The 25,221-nt window shown below is 44.0% G+C and overlaps 5 protein-coding genes and 1 long non-coding RNA gene across 7 annotated transcripts; 3 read left to right on the top strand and 3 right to left on the bottom strand.

The window, feature by feature from the left end:
• Positions 1 to 3,151: 3,151 nt before the first annotated feature.
• Positions 3,152 to 8,321, bottom strand: LOC26532334 (uncharacterized). The gene is made up of 3 exons (XR_004469818.1): positions 8,089 to 8,321; positions 3,995 to 8,011; positions 3,152 to 3,714 (listed from the first exon to the last, which is right to left on the bottom strand). It is a non-coding gene; the product is annotated as an uncharacterized lncRNA (long non-coding RNA).
• A 1,904-nt stretch (positions 8,322 to 10,225) lies between these two features.
• On the top strand, positions 10,226 to 11,658 carry LOC4813126 (protein terminus-like). The gene has a single exon (XM_001353949.4). It carries the CDS (start codon positions 10,321 to 10,323, stop codon positions 11,638 to 11,640), a length of 1,320 nt encoding a protein of 439 aa, XP_001353985.3. The 5' UTR covers positions 10,226 to 10,320; the 3' UTR covers positions 11,641 to 11,658.
• Positions 11,659 to 16,398: 4,740 nt separating this feature from the next.
• Positions 16,399 to 18,267, bottom strand: LOC4813266 (prolyl 4-hydroxylase subunit alpha-2-like). Its single transcript, XM_001353950.4, has 6 exons — positions 18,028 to 18,267; positions 17,674 to 17,967; positions 17,420 to 17,619; positions 16,790 to 17,355; positions 16,585 to 16,732; positions 16,399 to 16,513 (listed from the first exon to the last, which is right to left on the bottom strand). Exons 1-6 carry the CDS (start codon positions 18,231 to 18,233, stop codon positions 16,491 to 16,493), a joined length of 1,437 nt encoding a protein of 478 aa, XP_001353986.4. The 5' UTR covers positions 18,234 to 18,267; the 3' UTR covers positions 16,399 to 16,490.
• A 34-nt stretch (positions 18,268 to 18,301) lies between these two features.
• Positions 18,302 to 21,052, bottom strand: LOC6900820 (prolyl 4-hydroxylase subunit alpha-1-like). Its single transcript, XM_002135143.3, has 8 exons — positions 20,827 to 21,052; positions 20,484 to 20,774; positions 20,226 to 20,425; positions 19,571 to 20,169; positions 19,371 to 19,512; positions 18,867 to 19,313; positions 18,505 to 18,795; positions 18,302 to 18,439 (listed from the first exon to the last, which is right to left on the bottom strand). Exons 1-6 carry the CDS (start codon positions 21,027 to 21,029, stop codon positions 19,291 to 19,293), a joined length of 1,458 nt encoding a protein of 485 aa, XP_002135179.3. The 5' UTR covers positions 21,030 to 21,052; the 3' UTR covers positions 18,302 to 18,439; positions 18,505 to 18,795; positions 18,867 to 19,290.
• Positions 21,053 to 21,144: 92 nt separating this feature from the next.
• Positions 21,145 to 23,155, top strand: LOC6900821 (prolyl 4-hydroxylase subunit alpha-2). The gene is made up of 8 exons (XM_002135144.3): positions 21,145 to 21,377; positions 21,428 to 21,733; positions 21,783 to 21,982; positions 22,043 to 22,158; positions 22,214 to 22,642; positions 22,703 to 22,741; positions 22,799 to 22,964; positions 23,019 to 23,155. Exons 1-8 carry the CDS (start codon positions 21,187 to 21,189, stop codon positions 23,060 to 23,062), a joined length of 1,491 nt encoding a protein of 496 aa, XP_002135180.3. The 5' UTR covers positions 21,145 to 21,186; the 3' UTR covers positions 23,063 to 23,155.
• A 34-nt stretch (positions 23,156 to 23,189) lies between these two features.
• LOC6900822 (prolyl 4-hydroxylase subunit alpha-1) lies at positions 23,190 to 25,169 on the top strand. Of its 2 annotated transcripts, none has more exons than XM_033382081.1 (6): positions 23,190 to 23,402; positions 23,453 to 23,755; positions 23,824 to 24,020; positions 24,082 to 24,728; positions 24,784 to 24,962; positions 25,012 to 25,169. In XM_033382081.1, exons 1-6 carry the CDS (start codon positions 23,203 to 23,205, stop codon positions 25,061 to 25,063), a joined length of 1,578 nt encoding a protein of 525 aa, XP_033237972.1. In that variant the 5' UTR covers positions 23,190 to 23,202; the 3' UTR covers positions 25,064 to 25,169. The 2 variants fall into 2 exon arrangements, with proteins under 2 accessions (XP_033237972.1, XP_002135181.2); XM_002135145.3 differs by having other exon boundaries at positions 24,784 to 24,949.
• The last annotated feature ends 52 nt before the right edge of the window (positions 25,170 to 25,221 follow it).

Consider the following 25,221-nt stretch of genomic DNA (forward strand, 5'->3'; position numbering starts at 1 on the left):
GGCTGAAGCCCGATGGCTAAAAATATTCCTGGGTCAAGCCCCCCCCCCCCCCCCCCCCCACGGGTATCCAACTCGCCCGCACATGAGGATCCAAGCAGCGTTTTTCAACCATTTTACTACCATTTTCCCGACACTACTCGCTGGGATATAAATTCAGTGCGAACTTTTGAAAAACCCAGACCCGAAACAGCAGGAGAAAAACAGCTACAAAGGCAAAAGTTCTTACAGCTTCATTTAATATCGACTGGGAGACACACACAGAGAGAGAGAGAGAGAGAGAGCAAAAAAACGAGGAAAACTTTTTGCCCACCTCCACCTCCCAGCAGGGGGGTGGGGGTTTTTTATTTTATTTTATTTTATCTTATTTCGTTCGCCTGTTGTGAATTTTTTATGAAATTTGTTCGCTTGTTGCCTTGCCTTTTGGCTGCTGCTGCTTTCCATGCCAAAAGCGTAAAAATATTTACGCATTAAAGTCGGAAAAGTAGAAGAAACAAATAGTACAAGGAGCAATGTGGGGGGTAGGGGAGGTTGAGGGAGAGGGGAATAGGAATGGGAATGGCATAACAATAAGCGAATTTGTTTTCTCTACTTAAACAAATAAAATGTCAAACAAACAGTGAGAAGAAACTTTAAGGGGAAAAGCGAAAGAAGAACAAATAGATTCCGGTCGGTCTGCAGGCGGAAATGCCTGTCAGAGCGGACCGTCAAGTTATGAGCGGCAGCCGCAGCCGCAGCACTGCCCGGCACTGTCCAGCACTGGCCGGAATGAAATGCAAATTTCGAATCATGGCCAAAAACTTTCGGTTGTTGCTTGTCTTCAGAGCTACTGCGGCTCTGGAATTTCCCATACAATTGCAGGACGATACAGGACGATACCAAGGCGACGAGACGCACGTCGCCCGTCGCCCGACGCCAGACGCCAACAAGCGAAAACTTGAGTAATTGATATGTGTGGTTTCAACTTTCTAATGGAGCTCTCGCTCTGCTCAGTGTTGGACAGTGTGGAAAAGTTTGCGGTTTCCCGGGCAAATTCTGGCGACTCCCATCCATGGCTCAAGACTGAAGACCGACACTAGAGTTTCCCCACTAGATTGTAATTGGTTTTGCGGTGGCCTGCAGGTGAAGCCAGCATTCAGCAGCAGCACGATTTACCAATTAAGAAAATTCAATCTTAAATCAGTTTTATGTTGAACCACTAAGAAGAATAAACTCATTTAAACAGATATATTGCAATTCGAACAAATTCAAAGAGTTTTGTGGTACAATCTGCAGTTGTGGTGATTCTGTGTGCCCCAGGACTCAGGCTGAGAAAGAAAAGAAGAACATTTCTTTACCCATAACTTTCCATTCAAGGCGGTTCTATTGCAAATACCCATTAAATTTCTTAGGTTCGAATTAAATCAAATAATCTATGTACATATGTTCCCTTGGACCTTTATCTCCACAGATGTTGTCCCTCTATCAGAGCTCCCTTTAATCAAGCTCCATAATGTTGTATGACATTCTCTCACATGGAAAATGCACGCTTGAAGCGAAGTCACACAGGTCCGTAGCCCCCTTCCCTTCCCTTCCCGCCCCCAAAAACATTTAAATGCCATTTCAATTACGCGTTCCATCCGTCTGAATGCCGGCTGCCGGCTGCCTGCACGCCGCCCCCCACAAAGCCCTCGCAATCGTCCCGCACCTCACACGCTGCTGTATTATTCAGAGGGCAAAAGCTTCTTCGCTTCCCAACCAATCCCTTCCTTCCCTCTTCCGCTTCGTTAGTGCAACGTTTACGCACAAATTAACACGCTGGCAAACTGGAACTTTCTGCCATCCAGGACGACGACGACGACGACGGCGACGACGAAATCACAAACGACAAAGGGTTAAGGCAGAGAGAGGGGGAGGGAGAGTGTGTGGAAAAGGGGAAGAAAAATTAAAACATATACAAAAATCATACAATTTCAATTTTAATGAGCAACATTCTGTGGCAGTTCCCTTGCAGCAGAGAAATTATTCGGAGAAATTATTCTATACAATAAAACTGCATTAATTATTTTCTATTATTTTCTTGGAATGCAACTGTAATTCCCCTTCGAGGCGGTTAAGTGGTAAATGGATTTTGCCAACATTCGCACATCACGTGGCACATGTGCCGGGCTGGAATTTGCATTAAAACGAGCCCTAAGTGCATGCTGATGGCTGCTGAATAAGAAATAACGAGAATGAATGTACAGAAACGTAGAGACGGCAGTCGACCCGAGTGTCGAGTGTCGAGTGGCGAGGGTCGAGGGTCGAGTACTGCCGGAATCGGTAGCAGAGCCTATGCAAACACCCGACCGACCTGCCACATCATTCATTATTACTCATTTAGTACTTGATTTAACCAAAGAGTTGATGGGTTCTTCGAAGGCTTCTGTTCTCCACTTGCTCTTTGTATTGGGCACCACTGCTTGAGTTGCTCAACTGCTTCCAGGAACCTCCCACACATTTTGCCAAACAGAAATTTAATGAGATTTTTCAAAAGCTCCAAATTTCCAGGGTGGTAGGGTCACTGTTTTGGTACATTAAGTATATACATATATAATTTTTTTTATATTTTAAACCCTGGAACCATCGAAATAAGTTTAAAAATGAAATATCTCAAATCTATTCTATTTGAGAAAAATCCAATTAAAGACAGAGTTGCAGGTCTGTCAGATTAAAAAAAAACGCAAATATTTATACTTCTTAGAATTATAATAGTGAGAATCGAACAGAGGGGATTCCATATCCGTTGCAGTATCCAGCGCAAACGATAAGTCCTGTATCTAGCAGATACAATTTGTGGTTGCTTGTGTGTAAAAAAAACCCCACCCAAGCTGCCTGCAGACAAATGTTTCTGGCCGAGGATATAGACAGTGGTTCAGACAAAACATACAAAACCGATCGATCAACGTACATCCCCCTAAAAACGTATAACTATCACACTAGAAAAAATTCACTGATCGAAAACCAAAAAATATCTATAAATTAAAAAGTAGGGAAAGGATGATATACGAGATATACAGAATATTACAGAAAATTATAATTATTATAAATACATATTTATAAATTTCGGAAAAAGTATATAACCGTATAAAACGGAAAGACTCACCTGTTCTTATATGCATTTTCAATATGTAGTTTAATATTATCTTCTGTCTACTTTTGGGACGTGTATGTAGCTGCTTTTTAGTTCTGTATCTTTGAATATAATTTTCTATTTTTTTGCGTTGCATTTCTTTATAATGTTGTTTTCCACAAAAACACATAAACAAAAACAAAAATTTAAAAAATTTTTTATCACACACGACGCACACACCTTAAGACCTTGTGGCCTAGCGAAAATGAGGAATAATTGATTTTAATTATATTTTCGTAGGAAAAAAATCATTTGGGAACTTTTCACGTTAGTTGCAGGGCGCGCACGCGCACTTTTACTAGAAATACGATTTAAACGAACGCTTTAAAAGACCGATTTGAACGACCGCTTTAAACTACCGCTTTGAATGAGAAACCGGGGGGAAATAACAGTGGCGATAAGATCGAAGAGTAGTCGAAGCTGTGAAAAGAATGCAGCAGCATGGGCGAAGCGAAAGCTTGTGTGTTCGGTGTGTCACGTCATGGGAGAGGGGGGCAGCAGAGCAGCGTAGGCCAGTCAAAGCTCGGTTCGCAGATCGGCCTTCGTTTCTGCACGACTTCCTCTCTCTTAATAAGACGAGAGGAATTAAAAAGAATTAATTGACCGCTCTTATGACTGCTATGAATGAGGGGTGGGGGGGAAGAGCAGCAGCGTGGGCGGCTCAAGGCTCGTCTCATCTCTCCCTATCTCACTCATAAGAACGAGAGCGAAAGTTGGTGGCCAAGCAAGAGAGTTGTGTATATGTATGTATGTGTAGGCGTGTACTAGATCACGAAACTAAACCTGTGATAAAAGTGCGGGCGCTCAAGAGAAGAGAAGATCAAGATAAAGACAGAAAATACGCACCAATGTAGACACCCGTTCGTTTGTTCCGTTGTGAGATGCAGTCGTCTCAGCGCGTTGTTGTTGTTGTTGTTGAGAGAACAATAGAATGAAGAATAGAGCAAGAGCGAAGCTTGTAAAACTTTGTAGACAGCAGCCGCTACGCCATACACTCCGCTTATCGACAAACGTTTACTTCTGAAGAAATTGGAAGGGAATCATATTCCCTCGACGCACGGGCAATCCATACAAATCTTTGCACGAGCACCTGTGGACTCCAAACACATACATATGTACCTATGTATGAATGTGATTGCAAATTTCAACGCGGCAAAACCAATGAAAACCTACCATAAAAGGCCTCAAAAGAATTAAGTTGGGTATTTGTGACTATGGTGGAACTGATCTGCTCCAATATAAAAGTCGAAAATGTATAGTGTTGTCTGTACTAAAATATTTCACCGTATTCTACCGTCGATCTACCGAAGTCCTATTTCTATTCCTACTTCATTCTCTCGGAATAAAAGCGTGTTTAAAATATACTTTTTGTTGTTCTACTTGTTGTCTCACTTAAAGAGTATAACCTTTGTCGCGCCGCTCTGACTTTCTATTAAAATTTCATCGTAAATTGTATCTACAAAATTATTAAATAAACACAGTGGAATTTTAAATCTCATAGAGATTAAATTCCCAAAAAAAATTTAATAAAATCCCAAACAAATGAAATTCCAATCGACTGCCCGCCGTCTCTCCTCCAGTCACTGAAATTTCTATACCTTAACTATATTCAGGGAATACAAAAATTTCATAATCAACATTTTTTTCTCTTTCAGCACACACACAGAGAGGGACTCTCTGCGTCTCCCTCTCTCTCCGTCACCGTCTGTCTGTCTTCCGACCCCTCGCTTATACTTCCCTTGTGTAGAACAGAACTCCCCAAAGCTTTTTGGCTTAAAATGTTAATTGGACGCTGAAATGTTAAATTAGTAAAAAGCAAAACGGGACACTAACAGAGGGAGTGAGGAGCAAAGGAAAAAATTCAAGAAAAATATATGTGCCCCCTCCTTATAGCATTTATGAAAAATGTCAGTTGGATGCCAGCCAACACTGGGCGGCAGTTGGGGGCGGGGCTAAGGGCAGACTACTTCCGGGACTGCCATGAGGACGGCGTAGCAATATGGTAGGAGCAGCACAACCAGCACAGGCGGGTGGACTTGGAAGTCCTTTCCACATCCCACATCCCACACAGCCATACCAGCACACCACACCACAGGTCTCATTTTATTATGCATAAATTATGAAATTACGCAAAAAAAATAAATAAAAGTAAAACGTCAACCGTTTTAATGCCGTGTTGGCAGGTCTCTGCCATGGTTCCATGTGGGAGCTATTTTGGGACAGCCGGGAGCAGACTGGAAACTGACAGAATTATTAAGCCATTTACGTGCCTTTGCTTTGTTTTCATTTGCTGCATTTTGCAACTGCGATTTTGAGTGATGTGATGCCCGGGGCCGGCGTCGTTTTCGTCGATTGGGCGGTGGAGCAGTGGGGCGGTGGGGCTCTGAGCCTGGTTTAATCACCTGTCAGCCAGCTACGAACGGCTGAAACGCCAGTGGAAAGTCATCAGTTGGCTTACGAACAAGTAAGCTGGACATGTCAGGAGTAATTTAATTGACGCCGAATGGTGGGGTTAACCTTTGGGAGTGATTGCAGATGGGTCACAGCCCGTAGCCCTATTCAGTGTCACCTTAAGGTAGTTATTGCCAATGAGTGATTAGTTATGGGTATAACAGTCCCAAGCCGTGGGAAATTCATAGCCTTATGACCAAATTCCCGATATTTTAAGTTGTCGTAAAACATCAACATCACTTCAAAGGGAAATTTCCATTTGATGCCGCAGTGTGCAAATCGTAGATAAATTTGACGATTGATCGAATTTTCCCATTGATTGAGAGAATAAAATTTACAAAAAGGCAAGCGAAGAAGAAAAAAAGTAGATGGTATTAATGAAGGAGGAAAGTAAAGGTAGAAAGGAAACCAGGTCTTCGAAGGATTGGGGGATTTATTAAGAAATGCATTGGGCGGAAAGCTCTTCGAGGATGTCGGAAGCAGGATGGAGAAGCTGCCATGCTCTGCACAAAGAGTTAAGCAAATGAAAAGGAACTCATGGAAAAGTAATCAACGATTTTCTCGAGAAAAGCTAAACGACTGATTTACAATGAGCCAAGAAGCGCTTAAGATGAAGACTAAAAAACCAAGGAGTAGTTTTTCATTTGAATTTAATGAATGAGTTTTCTTTTCGTATTTAATCATTTCTGCTTAATAAGCAGGAAATGGTTCCGGGAAAGTGTTTGGAATTGCTGAGGTATTTCTATGAAAATGTTCTAGCTAAAAATTATTAGTATTTTTTAATCCAGCAATTTATCGAACAATTAAAGATAGTGTAAAGATTTAGATTTAAAATTCCTGAGAAGTGTATGCCAACGAACCAGATGGTGAATAATTCAATAGCTAAAACAGCAGTGTCGAAAACTTTATAATCTAAAACAGCCAACGGAGCGGACAGATGGTTCGAAACTCATACAAAATGCATTCCAATTAAATGCAATAAATTAAATAGAATTCTAGCAGAGACTAGATAACCATTTGGTTCCCCCCCACTCCCCCAAAACTGCTGCATAATTAATTAGCCAAGCATGTGGCGCAGCGAAAAAACAAGGTCATTAAGAATGGAACTCATTCGTTTGCTTACAAAGATTGCAAATTATGCAGAAAATAAGATGGCACCATAAGCCATTGAGAAGATGTTTTGATTGATGGTGACTGAATAGTTGATACCCCAAGGAGACGCCAATTCTAACATAAATGTTTAAGGCCAAGTCTTAGTAAAGATATTCGCTAATCACTAATTAGAGCTACTTGGGGAAAGTGGCCTCTGGGACCTGTAACAAACATATCCCTTAACTTTAATAGAAACATTCGAATATATCTCTTATAAAACGGTCTCTCGCTCCTCTTCTGCTGGGCATAGTTCAATAACAGTCTTATACTCCATGTTACGACCCGTTCAACAGTTCCCTCTGTTAAACGCCGATGCGTGTGTATAAGACATGAGAAAGAGACCTGTTCAAGTGATTTGTGATCCTTGTGCAGCATTTCACCATGCCTATACAACCTTGTTTGTACCGTCTCTAAGCCGCAAAGCAGTTTGCCTACAAAGCCTTGCCTGTGTTAAGAAGTTCTGAATAGAAGTGGCTCATTGGTGGCTACCATCTAATGACATCCATCAGGCAGTCAACCAGCAGCTGCCAAACAAGACCAGCGACTGCGACGATGACGATGCCGTCGACAAGTGACTCAATCTTTGACTGACAGCGAACTAAATTCTAAAGCATTTTAATTGCTGTCTCGGTGCCCCGGGAGGGGGGCTGTATTTCGTTGCATACAAAATAAAATGGGTGAGTGGTTTGGGATTGAGGTTGAGTAGGAGGCGAGAAGGAGAAGGAGGAGGTTGAAAGGGCATAAATATGTTGACCTTGCAGCCAGTCAGTTAGAAAGCGAAAGGGGCTTTCGTTGAAAGTCAAATTTGCATAATTTGCATGCAGCAGCAGGCCACGAGGTGGGGTGGGGGAGATGCAATTGCACTCAAACCGAGCATAGAATTTAGTTGTTAGGAAAACTTGCTGACAAATTGTGGCCCAGGCTAACGGAGGAAAGTCAACACCTTAAATCCCAGACCAGACCAGACCAGACCAGCAGAGCCCCACAGTCTGAAAGGCGTCTGTGCCATAAAGGAGGGGAACGACGACAGCGCCAGCGCCGACGACGACAACGGTGGATGTTGACGACTTTTGCCATTGAGACGGCCAAAGTTTTTTATGGCAATTTTCGCCAGAGCCAGACACTTGAAGTGGTTGTCCTTGTTGTAGTTGCTAGTTGCATGAATATGAAAATTGTAGCATAAATTGCAACCGAGTTACAAGTTCTTTTCACCCGCATTTTCCGCATAGGCCTGGGCCTGGGCCTGGTCCTGGTCCTGGCCTGGAAATAAAGTGGAAAAGTTTTTTGTTCAAAAATAATATCAAAAATGGTAAGGAAAAGAAGCTTCTTCAACTTACGGGTAAACTGCATCTTAAGTCGAAGCAAATTACATTTGCAAAACAAATCAAGAAACACTTCAAGTCCTTGTGGGGCGGGACTGCAGTTGACCAGGGAATTTGCGAAAAGTTTTCATGATAAACTTACGGTTTCGGTTCCAGGAAATTAAATTCATAGCAATTATGACACTTGAGCTTCCACTCTAGATTTAAACAATTGGAATTACTCAGAACCTTGTGCTTTTTCCATTGCAAATTACCCAGGAAAACAAACTATCAAAAGTTCGGTCCGGGTCCGGGTCCAGGTCCGGGTCCTTGCTCTTTTCCACACAGTCCGGGTATTGTCCAAAGTAATCTGTAAAATTGAGAGGAATAAAAAAATATAAGTAAAATACACAAAATGTCAACACTCTGAGATTTCGAAGGAGCCCAGACCGATTGCGGACAGATTTTATGCATCTCAATTTTGCAGGATTGCCTGGACATGGACCTCAACCTCAAACAGAGCCTGGACAGGTGTGCTGTGTGCTGTGAGCTTCGTTGCAGCATCCATTAGACGACCCTTTGCTAAGCTTTTAAGCGGCATGCCTCAGGCGGTGCCAGGGACTGTCCTCCAATGGTTGGCTCCAAAAGCGTTTCACAATTTTATGACGAGCCACGGAATGGCCAAAAGGTATGAGTCGGTCGATAGCCGTGGCTACCTCTGACAGACAGACAGTCCTATCCTTAGCTGTACTCATCTATCCCTTCATCTATCTATCGTTTGGTCTTGTGTGCGTCCGCTTGATTGCTTCGCTTGGCTTGACGGGGCGTTTGATATTCGGTTTCACATAGCACACAGCAAATAACACTTTTACAGTTCGATGTTGAGTGCTGGAAGTTGATGGATGCAGACTGGTCCACCCCTGGGAATAGGGTACTGAACTGATGTCTGTTTAGTTTCCGATTTAATCTGCAACTCTGCGGCAGTCAACGCCTGTTTTCCTGCTGTTGCAATCTTTCGACCTTGCCAGACTCCGAATCTGCTTTTGGGGCCCAAGGTAATTCGATTCGCGTTTGCATAGGACTCGCATGTGTCATTGCCACAGCACCCTCTGCATGTACATCAGACTTAATTAAGTTTTGGCTCTCTGTCATGTGCCCCTGTGGCAGCAAAATGTACAAATTGTGCAACATATAAGAAAGGGAAGATGTGTTGCAAATGTAAACTAGGGAATGCCTTACTGGAAACGTAATAAAACACCCCGTTAGCGGAACGTATACCCATTATTCTATTAACATTCTGCCATACCCTCGAGAGAAACGCAAGCTAGATGAATGGACATGAGAGCTAGCATCTTGTTTAAATAATTATTGTCTACTTTAAGCACCTTCTAATTGACTTTGTTAATTTTCGAGCATATTTCACTCGAAGAAGAGCTTTAAATTGCAGTCGAGAAAAGCGGGTGGGAGGAAGTGGAATGGAAAGCCAAAACCTAAACCAGAGACGGCCACAGCGCAAAAGGCAGACAATGAAGCGTGAAAAAAGGAAACGGAAATTAAGTGACTGCAGTGCGACCGACTCTCGCCGAGAGAATGACCAGAGCTGCAGAGCTCCAGACCTCGAGCGCCATTGTCGCGTCACTTGCCATGCGGTGGTGGCCATTGTCCACTTCGTTTGCGTGGAGACAAGGCTTGAGGAGGCGGATGATGGCGGTTTGTCTATCCTATCCTCTCCTATACTCTCCTATCCTCTCCATTGCTCTGTTCTGCTCTGCGTTCCTTCGACTAGTGCAAATTGCACAGGACGCCAGGGAAGCCTGGGCGTCGGTGGTTTATTTTTCCTAGGGATGATCTTTTTACCTTCTGCCACTTGGTGGGTTGAGGCGGCAGTCCTTGTGCTCGAATTGCTGTGGCTTTAATGGCTCAATCCTAGAATTAAGGTGGAAGGTGAGATGGCGACAGGTATGAGATCTACCCGAACTTACCTCTCCCAGCGGCTGGCAGATGCTGGCATCTGGAAATCATAAAAGCCCACAATAAATCTGAGATCTGAGATTAGGCAAAGAATTTCCAAATAACAGATGTTAGCTGTAAGCCATCGAGGCTTTAGCCACCTACCTGTTATACAGGTAAAGGCTCCGACTACAAGTTACCCTCTGGGTGGTTCGCATATAAATCCAACGCTTCCAAAGCAGAGCACATCAGTCATCAACTGAATCTTAGCAGAGAAGCATCAACAGTAGTTTCCATTCCGAAAATCCATATTCCAACATGCCATTTGACATCATGTACGACGACGAGCCCATTTCGAGCTTTGTGTTCACCAATGAGGCAACGACACAAACATTCCACCATCGCTGGTATGCCCAGGGCCAGATGCACGAGTGTGCCACCTGCTATAGTTGCATAGACGCCGATGAGCCGCCTAGCCAGCACTGGGTACGTGGCGGCGAGAACTCGCAGGGCCTCAAGCTGAGCAAGCAACAGCAGGCCGTGCTCGACATCATCGAGGCGCGCCAGATAGAGACCTTCTTCTTGTGCGACGAGAGCGCCAAGGACAAGCTAGATCACTTCATGGGCGAAACCTGTGCCAGGGGAGTGCCCGAGCTGCTGCGCTGGATGTTCCACAACAACACGTTCAGCGTGGAGTTCAATCTGGCCTGCTACGTGAACGTTATGAACCAGGTGCTGATCTTCCAGAGCGGCAACCTCAGGGTGGATCATCACTATGACATAGAAGAGTGCGTGAGTGTGGTCTACGAGATGATAATGCAAAGGATCGAGAATTACCTGAGCTGCAACAGTGAGCATGGACTGGACGAGTGCAGCATTACCAGAATACGGGTGCAAGTGAAAAGACAGCGGCAGGATGCCGAATCCCCAGCCATGGAGTCATCGTTTGCCCTGCCCCTTCAGCTGAGACAGGAGGAGGGGTCCAGTTCCAGTTCCAGTTCCAGCACTACCAGCGAAGCCGAGCTGACCAGTCTCAAGGCCGCCTACCTGAAGCACTACCGCGAATGCCTCGGCTACTTTCCACCCAACATGCGCGTCAATCTCCATGGCCTGCAGCAGTGCAAAACCACCAAGGAGCTCTATGTAGTGCCGTATCACATCAGCGAGACGCTGCAACAGTTGCCCAATAAGAATTTCCTCATTCTGAACGACATCATGGGCCAGTTCCAGCGACTGCACGAGCTGCCAACTCCCATTATGGGCTCCGCACCAGCGTCAGTGCCACCAACAGCATCGCCGACCTCGCCCACCCGTCCCCTGCAGTGTCGTCGGTGTCGCACTCATTTTACGCGCCGCAGCAAGTTGCACATCCACCAGCAGCTCCACTGCGGCCAGGACTTCTCCGTGGACAGCATGCACGCGGATATTGTCGAGATCTACGAGCAGTGTCTGCCCATTTCTCGCAATGTCTTCCAATACGCCTGCTATGGCATCACCAAGCCCAAGACGGTCATGCGGAAGGGCCAGTTTGTGCCAATCGAGTGCGATTGGCGCAGCGAGAGCTCGGTGAAAGTGCAGCACGGACCGTGCGTGGTCATCAGTAATGCTCAACATAGTAGTCCCTATAAATATTTGTAAATAAATGGTTTATTTTAAGGCACAATCGAGTGGGTTTTTATTTTAAATTTACTTATCTGAGTAGTAGGCTTGGTATTTGGCACTGGTTTGGGGAGAGTATTCATAAGGCTTTGCTTCTGGAAAAATCAGTCAGTACATTTCAGTCAGACTGTCAGCAAGGACAGAATTCATTTAATTCAAAATTATATTTGGCTTTAACACACCGTACAAAATTATCGGACTTCCCCTCCCGCTTCCTGTGTGCCCTGGTCGACGCAACGATGCTCCATCGATGGATAGTCAGTAGTCAGCCAACATGTTGTACCTGGTTCCCAATTCCCGTGTCTGTTCATGGTCCATGGCATTCTCGGCTATCTTTGTCCCCTGAAACTCAACATGGAGCTCCTTGAGCGAGTCGCCTAAGCCTGGAGGACGCTGCGAACGATAAACTGCTGATGGTTCATGACCAACAGGAGGCAAAAAATGTACAGAAGAAAATCGTATCGGCCACATTTTAGAAGATGACTAATTGAGAAGTTTTTTTAATAAAATATAATAATTCGAGTCTATACAAATACGGTTGCTGTAGTTACTTGTTTATAATGCGGGTTGAAGACTCTTCTGGCTCTTAAAGCCCTTATCCGAGTTATCAGTTTGGTTCTATACCGGAGAACTTGATTAACTCATGCCCTACTTGCAATCAAACGCCTCGTTCGGATCAGTTTCAATCACCAGCTTACACGCATACATTCGAATGCACTGCTGACGGACTGAGGGCCGGTTTACGCACAAAAAAAAATGCAAAGTACCAACTTTACCCAAAGCCGCTATCAAAGGGCTATCAACCAAGAGTAAACACTGATAGCATTATCTGAGCGGAAAGGCCATTGGCAATAATTTGCAATTAAATTGGAGGGTGCTCTCCGTTTAAGTAGCCAAAAGAACGAGAACCATCCGAAGCCAAACAATTTCGCATTGCAACCACGAAACAACAATCAAGTAGTATTCGCTATAACGATGCAACACCCACCACCCCATCCACATTCCACCGCCACAAGCCAATTATTGCGGTTACGCTTGGTGTGGCACTAAGCCAAAAACCAAATGGACAGACGGAGATGTTAAAAACAACAGCAATTCCTCTTCTGGCCACTTGCTAATTACCCAGCGGTCTGTGAAGACCGTCATTGAAGACTCATGGATAAATCAATTTGAATTTGATTCAATTGCATTTAATGAAAAGATTTTCGGGTTTAAGCATGTGCAACGAGGAAATATTTTAGGAAATGGTCTGCGTATAAGAACATTTAATAGTCAAGGCAGCGGCAGCCTTGGACAACTCCATTCTGGGGGCACCAGCTCCAAGTGTCACAACACGTAAGTCAACACGTGGAAATTGGATTATTAGAGCGGTGCGTGTGCACAATGGAAGTCGAGGGAAAACAGCAAATTGGACCAAAAACGCTCGCAGCTAAGACAGCTCCAGGAGGAGCAGCAGCAACAAAGCAGCATGTCGATTGGGTAACTAACGAGGCACAAAACGAGGCAAAGCATTCAAGGAATGTGAACAAATTTAAAATTCAACAAAACGATGTCCCGCCGAAAGTACTGCCTGTGGAATGGCAAACAAAAGCATCCATAATTCAGTGGGCACCGAAGTAAAGATGGGGAAAGTTGTCAGAACTAAATTATCTAAGAAATTGCTTTAAAGTCTTTCCAGCTGAAGCTCCAGCTGAAGCTCCTCAGAATATGGCTTGCAAAGGAACAAAGACATGGAGTGCTCAAGCCTGCAAGTAAGCACTCCTTCAAAATGGGCCAGAAGGCTAACCCAAGTCGGCCCACGGCCGCAAAGAAATCCGATGGCCATCCCCAAGCATCCAGGCTTCAGCTGGAAGACTCTCCAAGACATCATAGCGAGATCAGTGCACTAAGGATAAGGCATGGGCATTATAAAAACAATAAATAAACAGTTATATGAAACTTATTAACAAATGCAAAACCATTCATATTGACCCTCCTTTCGTTGATGGAGGTATCCCTATGCACTATATGGTAATATCAGAGTACCCGCCAGGGTGGGGAAACGTCTCCACGGACAGAGACACTGGCCAGACGACAACAAGTGCGAAATATGGCCTTCCATCCATTTTAGCTTTAACTTTAAAGCCATTTCTCAATGAGCGAGCCCAGGGCAGGCTGTCAGATCGTATATCGCAAATCGATTTTTCCTTCTCGGCTATTTTTTTTTTTCGGCTATAAATTACATGTCGTCCCTCGTCAAAGTTGCCTTGCGCTGTCCTTCACAGGGAATTGGGTGGAATTTGTGCACTTAGTTCCAGCGCCTCATTATGGCCGTCACGGCGGTGGTAATCCTAATGCGTTGTAATAATAATTCAAATATTCCGGAGAACGGACACATTAGTTCCGCCATTTTGAACAGGCGGCAGAACAGTGTGTGATAAACGATGGACCAACCAACAGGTTGTGACAAGTGGATTCGGCGGTCCAATTTGTAGGCACTTCATAAATGTCTAGGGGAAAGTTATTAAATGATCATTTCGTTGGAAATGTTACGCGCCAGAATGATTGATAGCCCACTGAAGCCCCTACGCACAATCGGAAGACACGAGAGAGCCCATAAAACGCTTTCGGCGAATGCCCATCAAGTAGCGATACAATAAATAATACAATAGTCAGAAACATTTGACAGAGCATCCATAAAAGTGCCGAAAGAACCAAAGAGGACTCCTACCAACTCCACCATCGTCTGTGTGTATGGAGCTCCTGCTCATTCAAATTGTAGCCATGTTCACATAAAGAGCAGACAAAAGACATAAAGTAAATGAAGCGCCACACAAAATGCAGACGAGATGAGTAGTACATACATATGTACATATATGTATATATATGTAGAGCTGCTCCGAGCCACTAGCAGACGATGTGACGAGTATTTTCATTCTATTTCCATTTGCACATTCTCGTAACTCAGTTGCCATTCAAAAGCGAAATCCAAATCAATTGTTACACACAATGAAAACAGTTTTTCCTGCACAATAAATGCGAGCATATAGATATACATAAGTCTGTGCAGCATTCTCTGGATACCAAACAGTGCAAAGCTCCCTTTGGGGAGCCTTTCGGCTTTAATATAAAAATAATCATTTAAGCAAGATCCCAGGACTCAATCCGGCGCTTGCCTGTCAGCAGCAAAGGAGAACAATAGACTACTGACTACTGACTACCGACGGCTACATGTGATTGCTTGAGTAAATTGTATGACTGACTGGCAACTGGCAACTGGTAACTGGCAAGTTGTCAAGATAAGGTCTAACATCAATCGGGGCTGCTTGGCAGACACTCCATAGAAAGCTTAACCTTGAAATGCATGAATACCGGAATGGTTATTGTGTCTGGCTACGACATGAGAAGTGTACAAGTGAATTCTCAATGTGTCAAAATTGTGGTGTTGCGAGATAAGTATTTATAGAATTGAATACCTTTAAGCCAAAATACAGAAAATAATGCGACAATTGTGTGCTTTGTGTGTGTGTGTGTGTGTGTGTGTGGGAGAGAATAATTATTGCACGAAACCAATGGAAAAACAAATTAATTTAAGAGTTGGAATATAAAATGTCCATAGCAGCCCATTCATCACTCTGATTACTTTTCCCCATTTAATCCGTATACGAGTAGAGAACAGACTATGAGTTCCTTGGAGTAAAAACGAAACCCATTCCAATCCACACTCTAATAGACAATGAACCCGTCCAACCATTTCAATACTTCAGCATCAGTGCCATGAATATAGATTGCGTGCAGTGACGCACACGCGAATCGGTACGGTTACGGTTACGGGTACTGGTACGGGTGCGGGGATAGAGAAAGGCATTCATACATGACATTTTAATACCCATATGAATGGTAATCAAAATGAACAAAAAAAAAAACTCAAAGTTCGCGAGGCACACACGAGACAAAAGGGATATTAATTTCGACAGGACTTTAGCCTTCATCTGCGATGATGCTTGGCTGGAGAATCATCTGGAATTGAGATGTACAATCATGTTAACAAACAATTGTCAAATTGGCGTCCTGTCAAATGGAGCTTATTAGCATAAATTGCTTTTTAATGTCGAAAATTGCTTGGCGAAAGCATTAGCATCTGCCTACGATTATCACATGCTCCTCCTGCATTTGATTTTGAATGGCAGTCTGGCAGCCATATTTCAGCTGGGCGCAGACAAGCGGACCAAAGAACCCTTAAGTGATTTGTTTGTTCAAGAGGAATTGATTGCAACGAAAGCCGAGACAGACAGACACACAGTCAGGCAACGCAAAGACAAAGGCAGCCCAGCCAGCTGTGGCGTAAGAACCTGAATCCGAATCAGCACCAGAACCCAGACAGGCACCGATATAGCCGCCCTTGGGGGCGGTTCGTATAAATCCATCCATCCATTCGACCCACAGCACACACACACACTGGCAAGTGTGAATTTGCCATTTTTATGGTTTAAGTGTCGCGTCATTATAATTCAGTTGGAATGCATGGCATTCGGACCATTTGAATGGTTTATGGGAGACACATTAAAAGTTCTCCCTGCACATATTTGTTTTAGAAATATATATCACCCACAAAAGGCAATCAAGATGACATGAAAAACATCTGACGCAGTTGATAAAGTGCTTTCAAATGGTATGGGGAATACTACGGAATTGTCTGATTAACGAAAACGTATATGGATTTAATGCTAAACAGACTAAAAAAAGAGAGATTCGACCGAAGATAGGAAGCGAGAGAAGTTTAATTTTGTTATTTAAAACACATTCAAACGATAAATCGTTTCAGGAACTTAACCAGAACTGCCATGTGCTTAATTCAATTTCTTCGTTGCAACTGAAATTATTAAAATTTAAGCTTTAGTATGCCCAAACGATGCATATATGTATATAGACTAATAAGCTCACCCCACATGTTCCCTATTATTAGAGGGCAAGAATTGTGCAAGACACTCCAATCGGTGTTCCGCCATAGCAGCAAAGAACCTTTCTGCGGCTTCACGCGTAAGCTGAGAAAGGGGAAGACTGTCTCTCCGCCTTGCTGCACGTTGCTCATCTGTTAAAAAGGTTGAGTTGAATTAAATACAGCACCAAAAATGTAATAGATCCTTACAAAAATTAGTGCTGTAGCTGCAGAACCCGCACTGTCATCAAGATCGTATCTGCCAGCGATCCCATAATTGACAACCTGTAGCATTTCCTTTTCGTTCATATCCATTCCACTGACATCCTGAATGCGTCGATTCACAGTGCGAATGATATCTTGGGCAGAGTTCGACAACTGGGCTATCTTGCAGGTGAAATTGCTTGAAATTTTTTGGCGTTTCAGTTTGGGTCTAGCTAAACTTTTCAATGCCTCAATTTCCTCATGGTTGAAGAGATCGTGATATAAGTAAACGTGCGCTTCGTTATCCAAATTCTCTTGTCTGATGGGTGCAAGCTGTAGAAACGGCGTGGATCGTAGGTAGCGACAATGGACATCATTTACTTTTCGAGGATACGACATTGCACACAAGGTTTTTAGATTGTGTAGGTGCAAAACATCTTCTTCTGGTTGGGCACGTTTAAAGGGCTGACTTTCCAGCAGCTGCAGCTTGGACAACTGCTTCAGCATATACTGGTGATCGGGCTGAATGGAAAGTACTTCGTGGGCATGCTCAATAGATGCGGAAAAACGTCCTACGATACGGGAAGGAAATCAAATTCATATTCTAAAGTTATTCTGTACAAATGTTCAACTAACCAAATCCCTTTGTGGCCTCAACAAGCATTTCCAAAATAGTGATATATTTCATGACCATTGTGTCAAACTGTTTTTGATTGCGATGGGCATCATAGTAAAAGAGAGCCAATTCCAGCCAATATTCGGCTGTCTCGTAGTGTTTGATATACAGATTTACCAGACCGAACATGAAACACTCGCTCGGTCCCCATTTCTTACGACTGGAAGGAATCGAAAGGATTGAAACCAGAAAGCATAGAGTTTTATCATCATACCTGTAGCGTTTGCCACGCAATATCCCGCCTGCCATGTCTCCGGGATCCAAGCTATAAACGGTTTGGAGCTTATAAATAGCTCCTAGAGCTTCCTCAAAATCAATGCCAGTGGGCTGCTCGTGTAATCGAGACTGAGACATGGCAATCTCTTTGGAGCCCAATACTTTTTTCATCAGTTTCAAATATTGCGGCCAATCCCAGTACATATGACGAATGAGCCTGAACTGATGCCACAAATTGTGCCCAGGCTTTGCTGTTAGTGCGCTCAACAGATCCTCCGCATGCTTTATGGCTCTGTAAAATGTGCGATGATTCAGTTTTTGTTTGATTTAACTACATGTTGGTTGTACATACAGATGCACTTGCTTCAGTTGAATCTTCAACGCTTCCTCATAGCTTTTAAAATTATTCACATATGCTTCTTTCAGTTTTATCATGGGTAGCAGAGATTCCAAGGATATGGTAATGTCGTGCGACTTGGCTTCATATTGAAGCTGTGCCCCAGCGTGGAGACAAACAGCCGCCATCAGAAACAGAAAGAACAGGCACAATTTAACCATGGCAATGACTAATTAAAACTGATCTGAAAACCTATATGAAAGACGAACTTCCTGAGAAGCTTGGCTAATATGTTTTCATTATGCTTCATGCTTGATTATTTCCCAAATCTGAGCTACGTTACAATTATTTCCAGCTTTTCCAAATTTTTGTCACGCCATCCTTGCATCAATATCCCCAATCATACTCAGGGGGAGTGTGTTTGCAACTGAAAAATCGCCCAATCAAATCAGATATTAAATTGACAGAGATTCAAGAACTTATTGCACTTACAGGAATGGGTAGCAAAGATTCCCGTGATCTGTAGTCATCCGTCTCTTCCTTAGCCTGGAGGCAAACAACAGCCGTTAGAAGCAGGAAGAACAGGCACAATTTAACCATGGCAATAACAAATTTTAACTGACTTGAAAATCTGTATGAATCACTTGGTGAGACGCTTGGCTAATATGATTTCTGTATGCTTCATGCTTCGATATTTCCGCGGTGTCTTAACCTTGAGAGTATAGAGGAGGATTACCCAGTTGGGCTACACCACAAGGGGACAAGGCTGAGAGGGTAAAAAGCCTAGAAAGTTCGGTAAGTAAGCTAGTACACAAAGCATTCGATAATAGAAATGGCTTAAATATATTACATACATAGATCAATGGTGCAATGACGCGATCACCGGACTCCCTTTCATGTTCTCCTCTATAGTTTCAAAAGTCCGTGGCTTATCTGCAGCCCTTCTGTCTAGATGGCTTTTCCCACACCTTCACATAGACCAGTGAAGATTCTTGACCGATGCTTGCTTCAGTTTCTGCAAAGGCCTCAAGAAAGGTATCATGCCAGGCAGGTTTCGCTGGTACTTCAATGTCAAACCTTGGAACCTACTAAGAAAGCACCTACCTACACCAAACCTACTTAAAACCGTAGAAAATTAAATGACCTAAGCAATTAGTTGCACTTTAATTACACATACACCCGGTACTTTACTTAAAATTTTTGTTGTTCTTGGATATGAAGCCAAGTTAATTTTTAAAAACATTTTTGTAACATTTTTAGGGATCACCACCGAATAAACTATTCTATCTGTTTTGTAGCAACTAAAAAGAGACGAATCAAAGGGTTACGATGTCATGGAAATGATATTTCAGACTTACCCCACTTATTCCCCACAATGACGGGACACTCAATGTGGTAATCGCCTGTCCTGGGCCACACCAGAAGCGAACCCTTTTGTGGAGTGACCCGTAGATTTAGAGAGGGAAAATGTATTTCACCTCCTTGCCTGACATTACTCAGCTAAAATGGCGGAGGAGTTATTATAGATGGTTTCGTACATCATCAACTGTGTACTCACATAAAGCAAGGCAGTGACGACAGCTGTATCCCCTGGAGGAGGCTCTAAGAAGTGTCCGCCAATGCCAAAGTTCCTGACTTGCAGATCATCGGACTGAGGCGAACTGGCGCCGCTGGCTTGGTGTATCCTTCTATTCAAGGAGCTAATTATCTTATGCATTGAGCTGCTTAGTTCTGCTGATTGCCAGGGGCGTGTGGCCGTGTAGTCCGTGAAACTGTCGATTTCCCTGTATGTTATTTTGTTCCGTTTCAAAAGCGGACTTGCCAAACGCCTGACTATAGCCAGTTCTTCATCGCTGAGGATATCATGATATAAACTGATGAGTGGCATAAGAGAAAGTTCTTCCATTTTAAGCGGCGCTAAGCGAAGAAAATCCACTCCCCTCATGTAACGACAGTGCAGCCTGCCAGCAGGCGGTGACTGATGCTGGCGGCACAATCTCTTGAGTAGCTTCGCATCCACATCTATGGGTAATGATGATTTTGGTTTTTGCTCATCTGATTTCGTACCAAGTTCTTGTACTTTGTCTTGGAAGAATTTATCGTAAGGCTGAAGTACCAATAGTTCTTTCGCATGTTCCAAAGCAGCCTCAAATTTACCTGGAAAAGGTAATCTTTTGATGGAAAATCACTTTCTTAATGGAAATATGCTTTACCCAAGCCAATGTTGGCAAGCATCAAGTACTCCAATACGTGGTCATAGGTCCAGTGACGGAATCCGAGCTGTCTGGGATTGGGATGTCGCCTGTAACTGTCCCGCGTCAGTGTCAGCCAAGCGTCAGCGTCCTTGTAATACCCTTGAAGTTGACACAAAACTCCCAGCACGAATGTCTCAAAAGCTCCCCACCGCTTAACGCTGTTAAATTATAGTTTTTGGTATATACGTAGGTTCTTATAACTATCCATCCACTCACTTGTACTGTCTGCCGTGTAGGTTTCCTCTGGCTATGTCCGCGGGTTCCAAATCCCAAGTATACTGTATGCGCTGGAGCCCCTTGAGAGCCTCCACAAGATCCATATTTGTGGGCATTTGTGGTTGCAGTTCCTTTAGAATCTGTATCTGTATCTGTTCCTTGGGGGCACGCATAACACTAAGCCACTTGGCCCAATCCAGATGCATGTGACGTATCACAGAGAACTGATGCATTAAATTCATCGAATTTAAGGTCGCTTTCCTTTGCAGATCCTCATACATTCCAATGGCTCTAGAAATATTTTGTTTATTTTAAATTTCATATTAAATTTTGATTGACTCACAGTTGGACATCTGCCATTTGCTGTTGCAAAGTTTGGGCATAGCTGCGAAGGTTTGCCACCGTCTTTTCCTGCAGTTTCAAAAGCGGCAGCAAGGCGTCTAGTGATACAGAAAATCCAAAGGTGGGTGGTATATATCGCTCAGCATTGATGCAGGTGCCCAGAGCTGAAAACAAGAAAGGCAGCAAGAAAGCAAACTTGATCATTGCAGCGACTGTACAGGTTATGATCATATACTTAAAAGATCTATACTGAAACGAACTGAATTACCCTAACGAAAGCATTCGCCAGGGCAATATCTCTGGCCTCAATGTGGCATTAGTTTTATAAACAGTTGATGGGCTGATTTCCAAAGCTAGCAACATGTGGCATTGCTTATTGTTCTTCCTCTGCTTCATCTTACATAAACTGCCTCGAGTTCAAATGGAATTCATGACAGATCATGCCCAGTCCACAGCTTCCATGATAAGTCTAGTGGAGATGGAAAGTGTGTTCATTAAACAGCTAGACAGATACTCGGACGACTTGGAGTGGAAAATCAACAGCATGGAGAGGTTGTTTTCAATTATTCTTAAAGATTTTTAACCGATCTTCTTCCGCTCAGCTTTCTTGACGAAGTGCAGCTGAAAAGGGTGCCTTGGAAGCATACTCCGGAGGAGTATGTTGCTCATCCGTTGACCAGTTTCTCGCTCATACGACGCCTACATGAGGATTGGAGCCATATGGAGATATTTATGTCACATCATGTGGGCTTGGATAGTCTCAACAAAATTCAGAGTATACTAGATATGGCCAAGCCCACGGAACAGGACCTTCAAGATGCCCTCAGCGGCATAGACGCCATCCAGAGTCACTATGATCTAGAGCCAACGGATATAGCCAATGGAGTGCTGAATGGACGGCAATACAAGTAGGTTGAATGCCTATGCTCCTTCATATTTGTACATGGTTCTGTTTAGCACTACCATGACGACACTCGAGTGCCTGGCTATGGTTAAATTTCACGAAAGTAACCAACAGATGCATTCGGCAATCGGATGGTATGAGGCAGCGCTACAGCGCTACGATGGGGCCAGAGATGGTCATCTCTACAGAGAAGTTTTAAATTTTAAACTATCCGATTTTTATGGTAGTTATGCTCGTGCCTTGGCCGCAAGAGGTAGGTTAGGTTTACAGCATTATTCCATTGCCTTTCAATTGGGTTTCCTCCGCAAAACAGGCTTGTGGAAGCCTGCATTAGCCCTACTGGAGAATGTGTCCGACTTGCATGCTGATCTCTGGCTACTGCAGCGTCAGCTCAGGAATCTAATGGACCTGCATGAGCGCCACGAAACAGTAAGTCTGAAAAAAGGGTCCATATTTGCATAATTTCTTTGGCTCTTCATTCCAGTATGTGAAAAAAGATCCAAACACCGAAACGATCGCTTGTCTTGGTTTATATACACCCATCAGAAATCGTAGCTGTCACTACGAGTCTACTAGAACAGCATTCCTTCGGCTTGCCCCGCTCAAGGTGGAGATGCTTAGCCTCGATCCCTATATAGCCATCTACCACGATGTCATTTACGAGAGAGAGATCGCTCGTGTCATGACGCTAGCACTATCTTCACTCAAGGGTCCTGGCCGCTATAGTAAGCGGCGGGAGCACAATATAAAGTCTGTGACGGTGTACGAGGAGGAGAACAGCCAACTGAACCAACGTACTAGGGATATGACTGGTGAACAAGTGAAAGAAGACAAGGACTTTCGTATCTACAATTCTGGAATAGGTGGCTATATACGATACCATATGGATAACTTGGCGAAAGAAGAGCAACAGGTATCCTAATACTTGAAACACAAAAGAAGGGAATGTTCTTCTAATATTCGTATCCTTTAGCCCGGCTTTGGGGATTACCAGACAACAATTATGTTTTTTGTAAGTATTAAGAGCATTTCCTTTTCTGTCTTTAATCTTAATTAATCCCCAATTTAGTTAAATGAAGTGCCGCACGGCGGCGCCATTTCATTTCCACAACTGGAATTTACTGTCTGGCCTCGAAAGGGCAGTGCTCTGGTGTGGCACAATCTGAATAATAATTTGGAGCTCGACTATCGTGTTGCACACATCTCATGCCCTGTTATAGTGGGCTCCAAGTGGAGTAAGTTTTTCCCATTAACATTCATTCAAAAATTCAATTTCACTTAATTTTCAGCCCTAGTAAAGTGGCTGCATGAGGAGCACCAAAGGTTTACATAGACCCTGCCAAAAGCACGTGACTAAATCACTAAATCATAGCCGTGAAATGGATAATTTTCCAACGCTTTCTGCTTCTTAATGGGTACTTTTTTTTTAGCCAGTTTAAGTTTGTTTCTTAACCCGTTTGAAACTCTATTAAAATGACCAGACTTTTCGCCTATATTTGCCTTATAGTTTTAGTCCAAGACAGTCACTCTGTTGATCCGGCAAACTATTTTAAAGATTACTACAGTTCTTCGGTTTTGGGATTGCTGAATCTATTTGAGCTTGAGCGAGAATTTATGGACAATTTCATAGTCTATGCAGATGTCCTGCAAGAGAAGGTTGACAACCTGAAAATGTGAGTGAAGGCAACCCCGGTGGTCCAAAAAACATTTCCATTTATTTCAGGTACATCGATTCTTTGGATCGTGGTATGCATGAAAACCACAAGGAACGGGAAGGCTTTGTCTCCAATCCACTCAACGCCTTTGGACTGATCCGTCGCTTGCATCAGGAATGGCCCAAGTGGCAGAACTACACCAAGAAGCCCTTGGGTGTGGCACAGCTAACTGCAATGGAAGAGCTACTGTCTAAAGCGCCTGAACCTTTCGACATGACAGAGTCCCTGAAGTCAATGGATCGAATTGAGAGAGCTTATGACCTCCCAGCCAGCCACATAGCCAGGGGCCTGCTGCAGAACAAACAATACGAGTAAGTGATCGATGGAATCGATCATTCGATCGAATACCCTGCTGAATCAGCAGATCACTTTTGAACAGCACTCAACTATCAGTCCGGGACTGCTTGGCCTTGGCACAGCACAAATACGAATCCGGCGACTATATACGTGCCTCGATGTGGTATCGCGAAGCCCTGCGCCACAGTGGCGAACCCAACGCCGAGATTATTAACAGCGTTCTGGGCAATCCACTCGATGGTGTGGATCTTCAGTTTGCCAGAACCATTGTCATACGCGGTGAGTGTTGAAGGGAAGCAAGCTCGGGGAAGCCAAAGATCTGCAGGTTTTCATTTGACAGGCCTTGGTTTGTCGGATCATTCGATGAGCAGGGAAACGATTCACGAATTAGCCAGCAACTTTTTGAACCAGTCTAGTCCACGAGATGTGAAGATATTCATCAGCCATTATCTCAGACAAAGTGATGAGCAAATAGGCAATGAACTGGGTACCGTCCAGACGCCGCCAACTGCCCACGAATCTGGATGTCGCGGACTGTTTCCCAAACGCACGAATCTCGTCTGTCGCTACAACAGCACCACGACACCTTTCCTAAGACTGGCCCCCCTGAAAATGGAGGAGGTTAATCACGATCCTTATATCGTTATGTACCACCAAGTTCTATCGGACCGAGAAATGGAGGAAATGAAGCAACTGGCACGGCCAATGACCAATGGAATGTCGGGGTCTGAAATGGCGAATTTAACAGAGCCCCTCGAAATTGTGGCACGCGTCGCATGGCTGATTGAAGCGTCGCCGTTCAGGGAGCGGCTCAATCTCCGCATCGGCGACATGACGGGCTTCGATGTGAGTGACTTTAAAGCCCTCCAATTGGCCAACTTTGGGGTGGGCTCCTACTTCAAGGCGCACTATGACTACCGCACCGAACGCGTCAACGACTTGGGCGTCACAGAGTTGGGCGATCGCACGGGCAGCATCATCTTTTATGTCAGTCGATATCCTTTCCCTCCGTACATATATTCACACCTTAAATCCCCTGCAGGCCAGCGAAGTGCCCCAAGGTGGCGCCACGATATTCCCCGACATCCAGGTGACGGTCACACCTCAGAAAGGAAACAGCTTGTTCTGGTTCAACACATTCGATGACTCGACCCCAGACCCGCGATCCCTGCACGCCATATGCCCTGTCATAGCCGGTTCCAGATGGAGTGAGTGTTCCCAGTAAGTTCCCAGGGACTAGAGACCATCTCATTCGATTGCCTTCTTACAGCAATTACCAAATGGCTCCACCAATGGCCACAAATGTTTCTGAAGCCCTGTAGTCCGCGGGCAGGGGAACGGACGTCCTAAATTGCAATTTTCCTCCTTTCTATGGCATGTAAATAAAGTTGGAAATTCCAGAGAAATTCCATATCAAATCAAATATAATCTTAGCTAATTCGTGTAGCTAATTTGTTCTAATGAAATGGTATTTAGTTTA

Source organism: Drosophila pseudoobscura, chromosome X (assembly GCF_009870125.1).
Source record: "Drosophila pseudoobscura strain MV-25-SWS-2005 chromosome X, UCI_Dpse_MV25, whole genome shotgun sequence".
Taxonomy (NCBI): domain Eukaryota; kingdom Metazoa; phylum Arthropoda; class Insecta; order Diptera; family Drosophilidae; genus Drosophila; species Drosophila pseudoobscura.

Bases quoted from the DNA above. Each gene is read 5' to 3' on its own strand.
- LOC6900822 (XM_002135145.3), top strand. From the start codon at position 23,203: ATGACCAGACTTTTCGCCTATATTTGCCTTATAGTTTTAGTCCAAGAC. The intron at 23,403-23,452 runs GTGAGTGAAGGC...CATTTATTTCAG, and splicing joins AAGGTTGACAACCTGAAAAT to GTACATCGATTCTTTGGATC. The intron at 23,756-23,823 runs GTAAGTGATCGA...ACTTTTGAACAG, and splicing joins CTGCAGAACAAACAATACGA to CACTCAACTATCAGTCCGGG.
- LOC4813126 (XM_001353949.4), top strand. From the start codon at position 10,321: ATGCCATTTGACATCATGTACGACGACGAGCCCATTTCGAGCTTTGTG.
- LOC4813266 (XM_001353950.4), bottom strand. From the start codon at position 18,233: ATGGTTAAATTGTGCCTGTTCTTTCTGTTTCTGATGGCGGCTGTTTGT. The intron at 17,356-17,419 runs GTTAGTTGAACA...CCCGTATCGTAG, and splicing joins TGAGGCCACAAAGGGATTTG to GACGTTTTTCCGCATCTATT. The intron at 16,514-16,584 runs GTGAGCTTATTA...TAATAATTTCAG, and splicing joins AATAATAGGGAACATGTGGG to TTGCAACGAAGAAATTGAAT.
- LOC6900821 (XM_002135144.3), top strand. From the start codon at position 21,187: ATGTGGCATTGCTTATTGTTCTTCCTCTGCTTCATCTTACATAAACTG. The intron at 21,983-22,042 runs GTAGGTTAGGTT...TCCGCAAAACAG, and splicing joins TCGTGCCTTGGCCGCAAGAG to GCTTGTGGAAGCCTGCATTA. The intron at 22,643-22,702 runs GTATCCTAATAC...CGTATCCTTTAG, and splicing joins TGGCGAAAGAAGAGCAACAG to CCCGGCTTTGGGGATTACCA.
- LOC6900820 (XM_002135143.3), bottom strand. From the start codon at position 21,029: ATGATCAAGTTTGCTTTCTTGCTGCCTTTCTTGTTTTCAGCTCTGGGC. The intron at 20,775-20,826 runs GTGAGTCAATCA...AAATATTTCTAG, and splicing joins CAAATGGCAGATGTCCAACT to AGCCATTGGAATGTATGAGG. The intron at 20,170-20,225 runs GTAAAGCATATT...TACCTTTTCCAG, and splicing joins GCTTGCCAACATTGGCTTGG to GTAAATTTGAGGCTGCTTTG.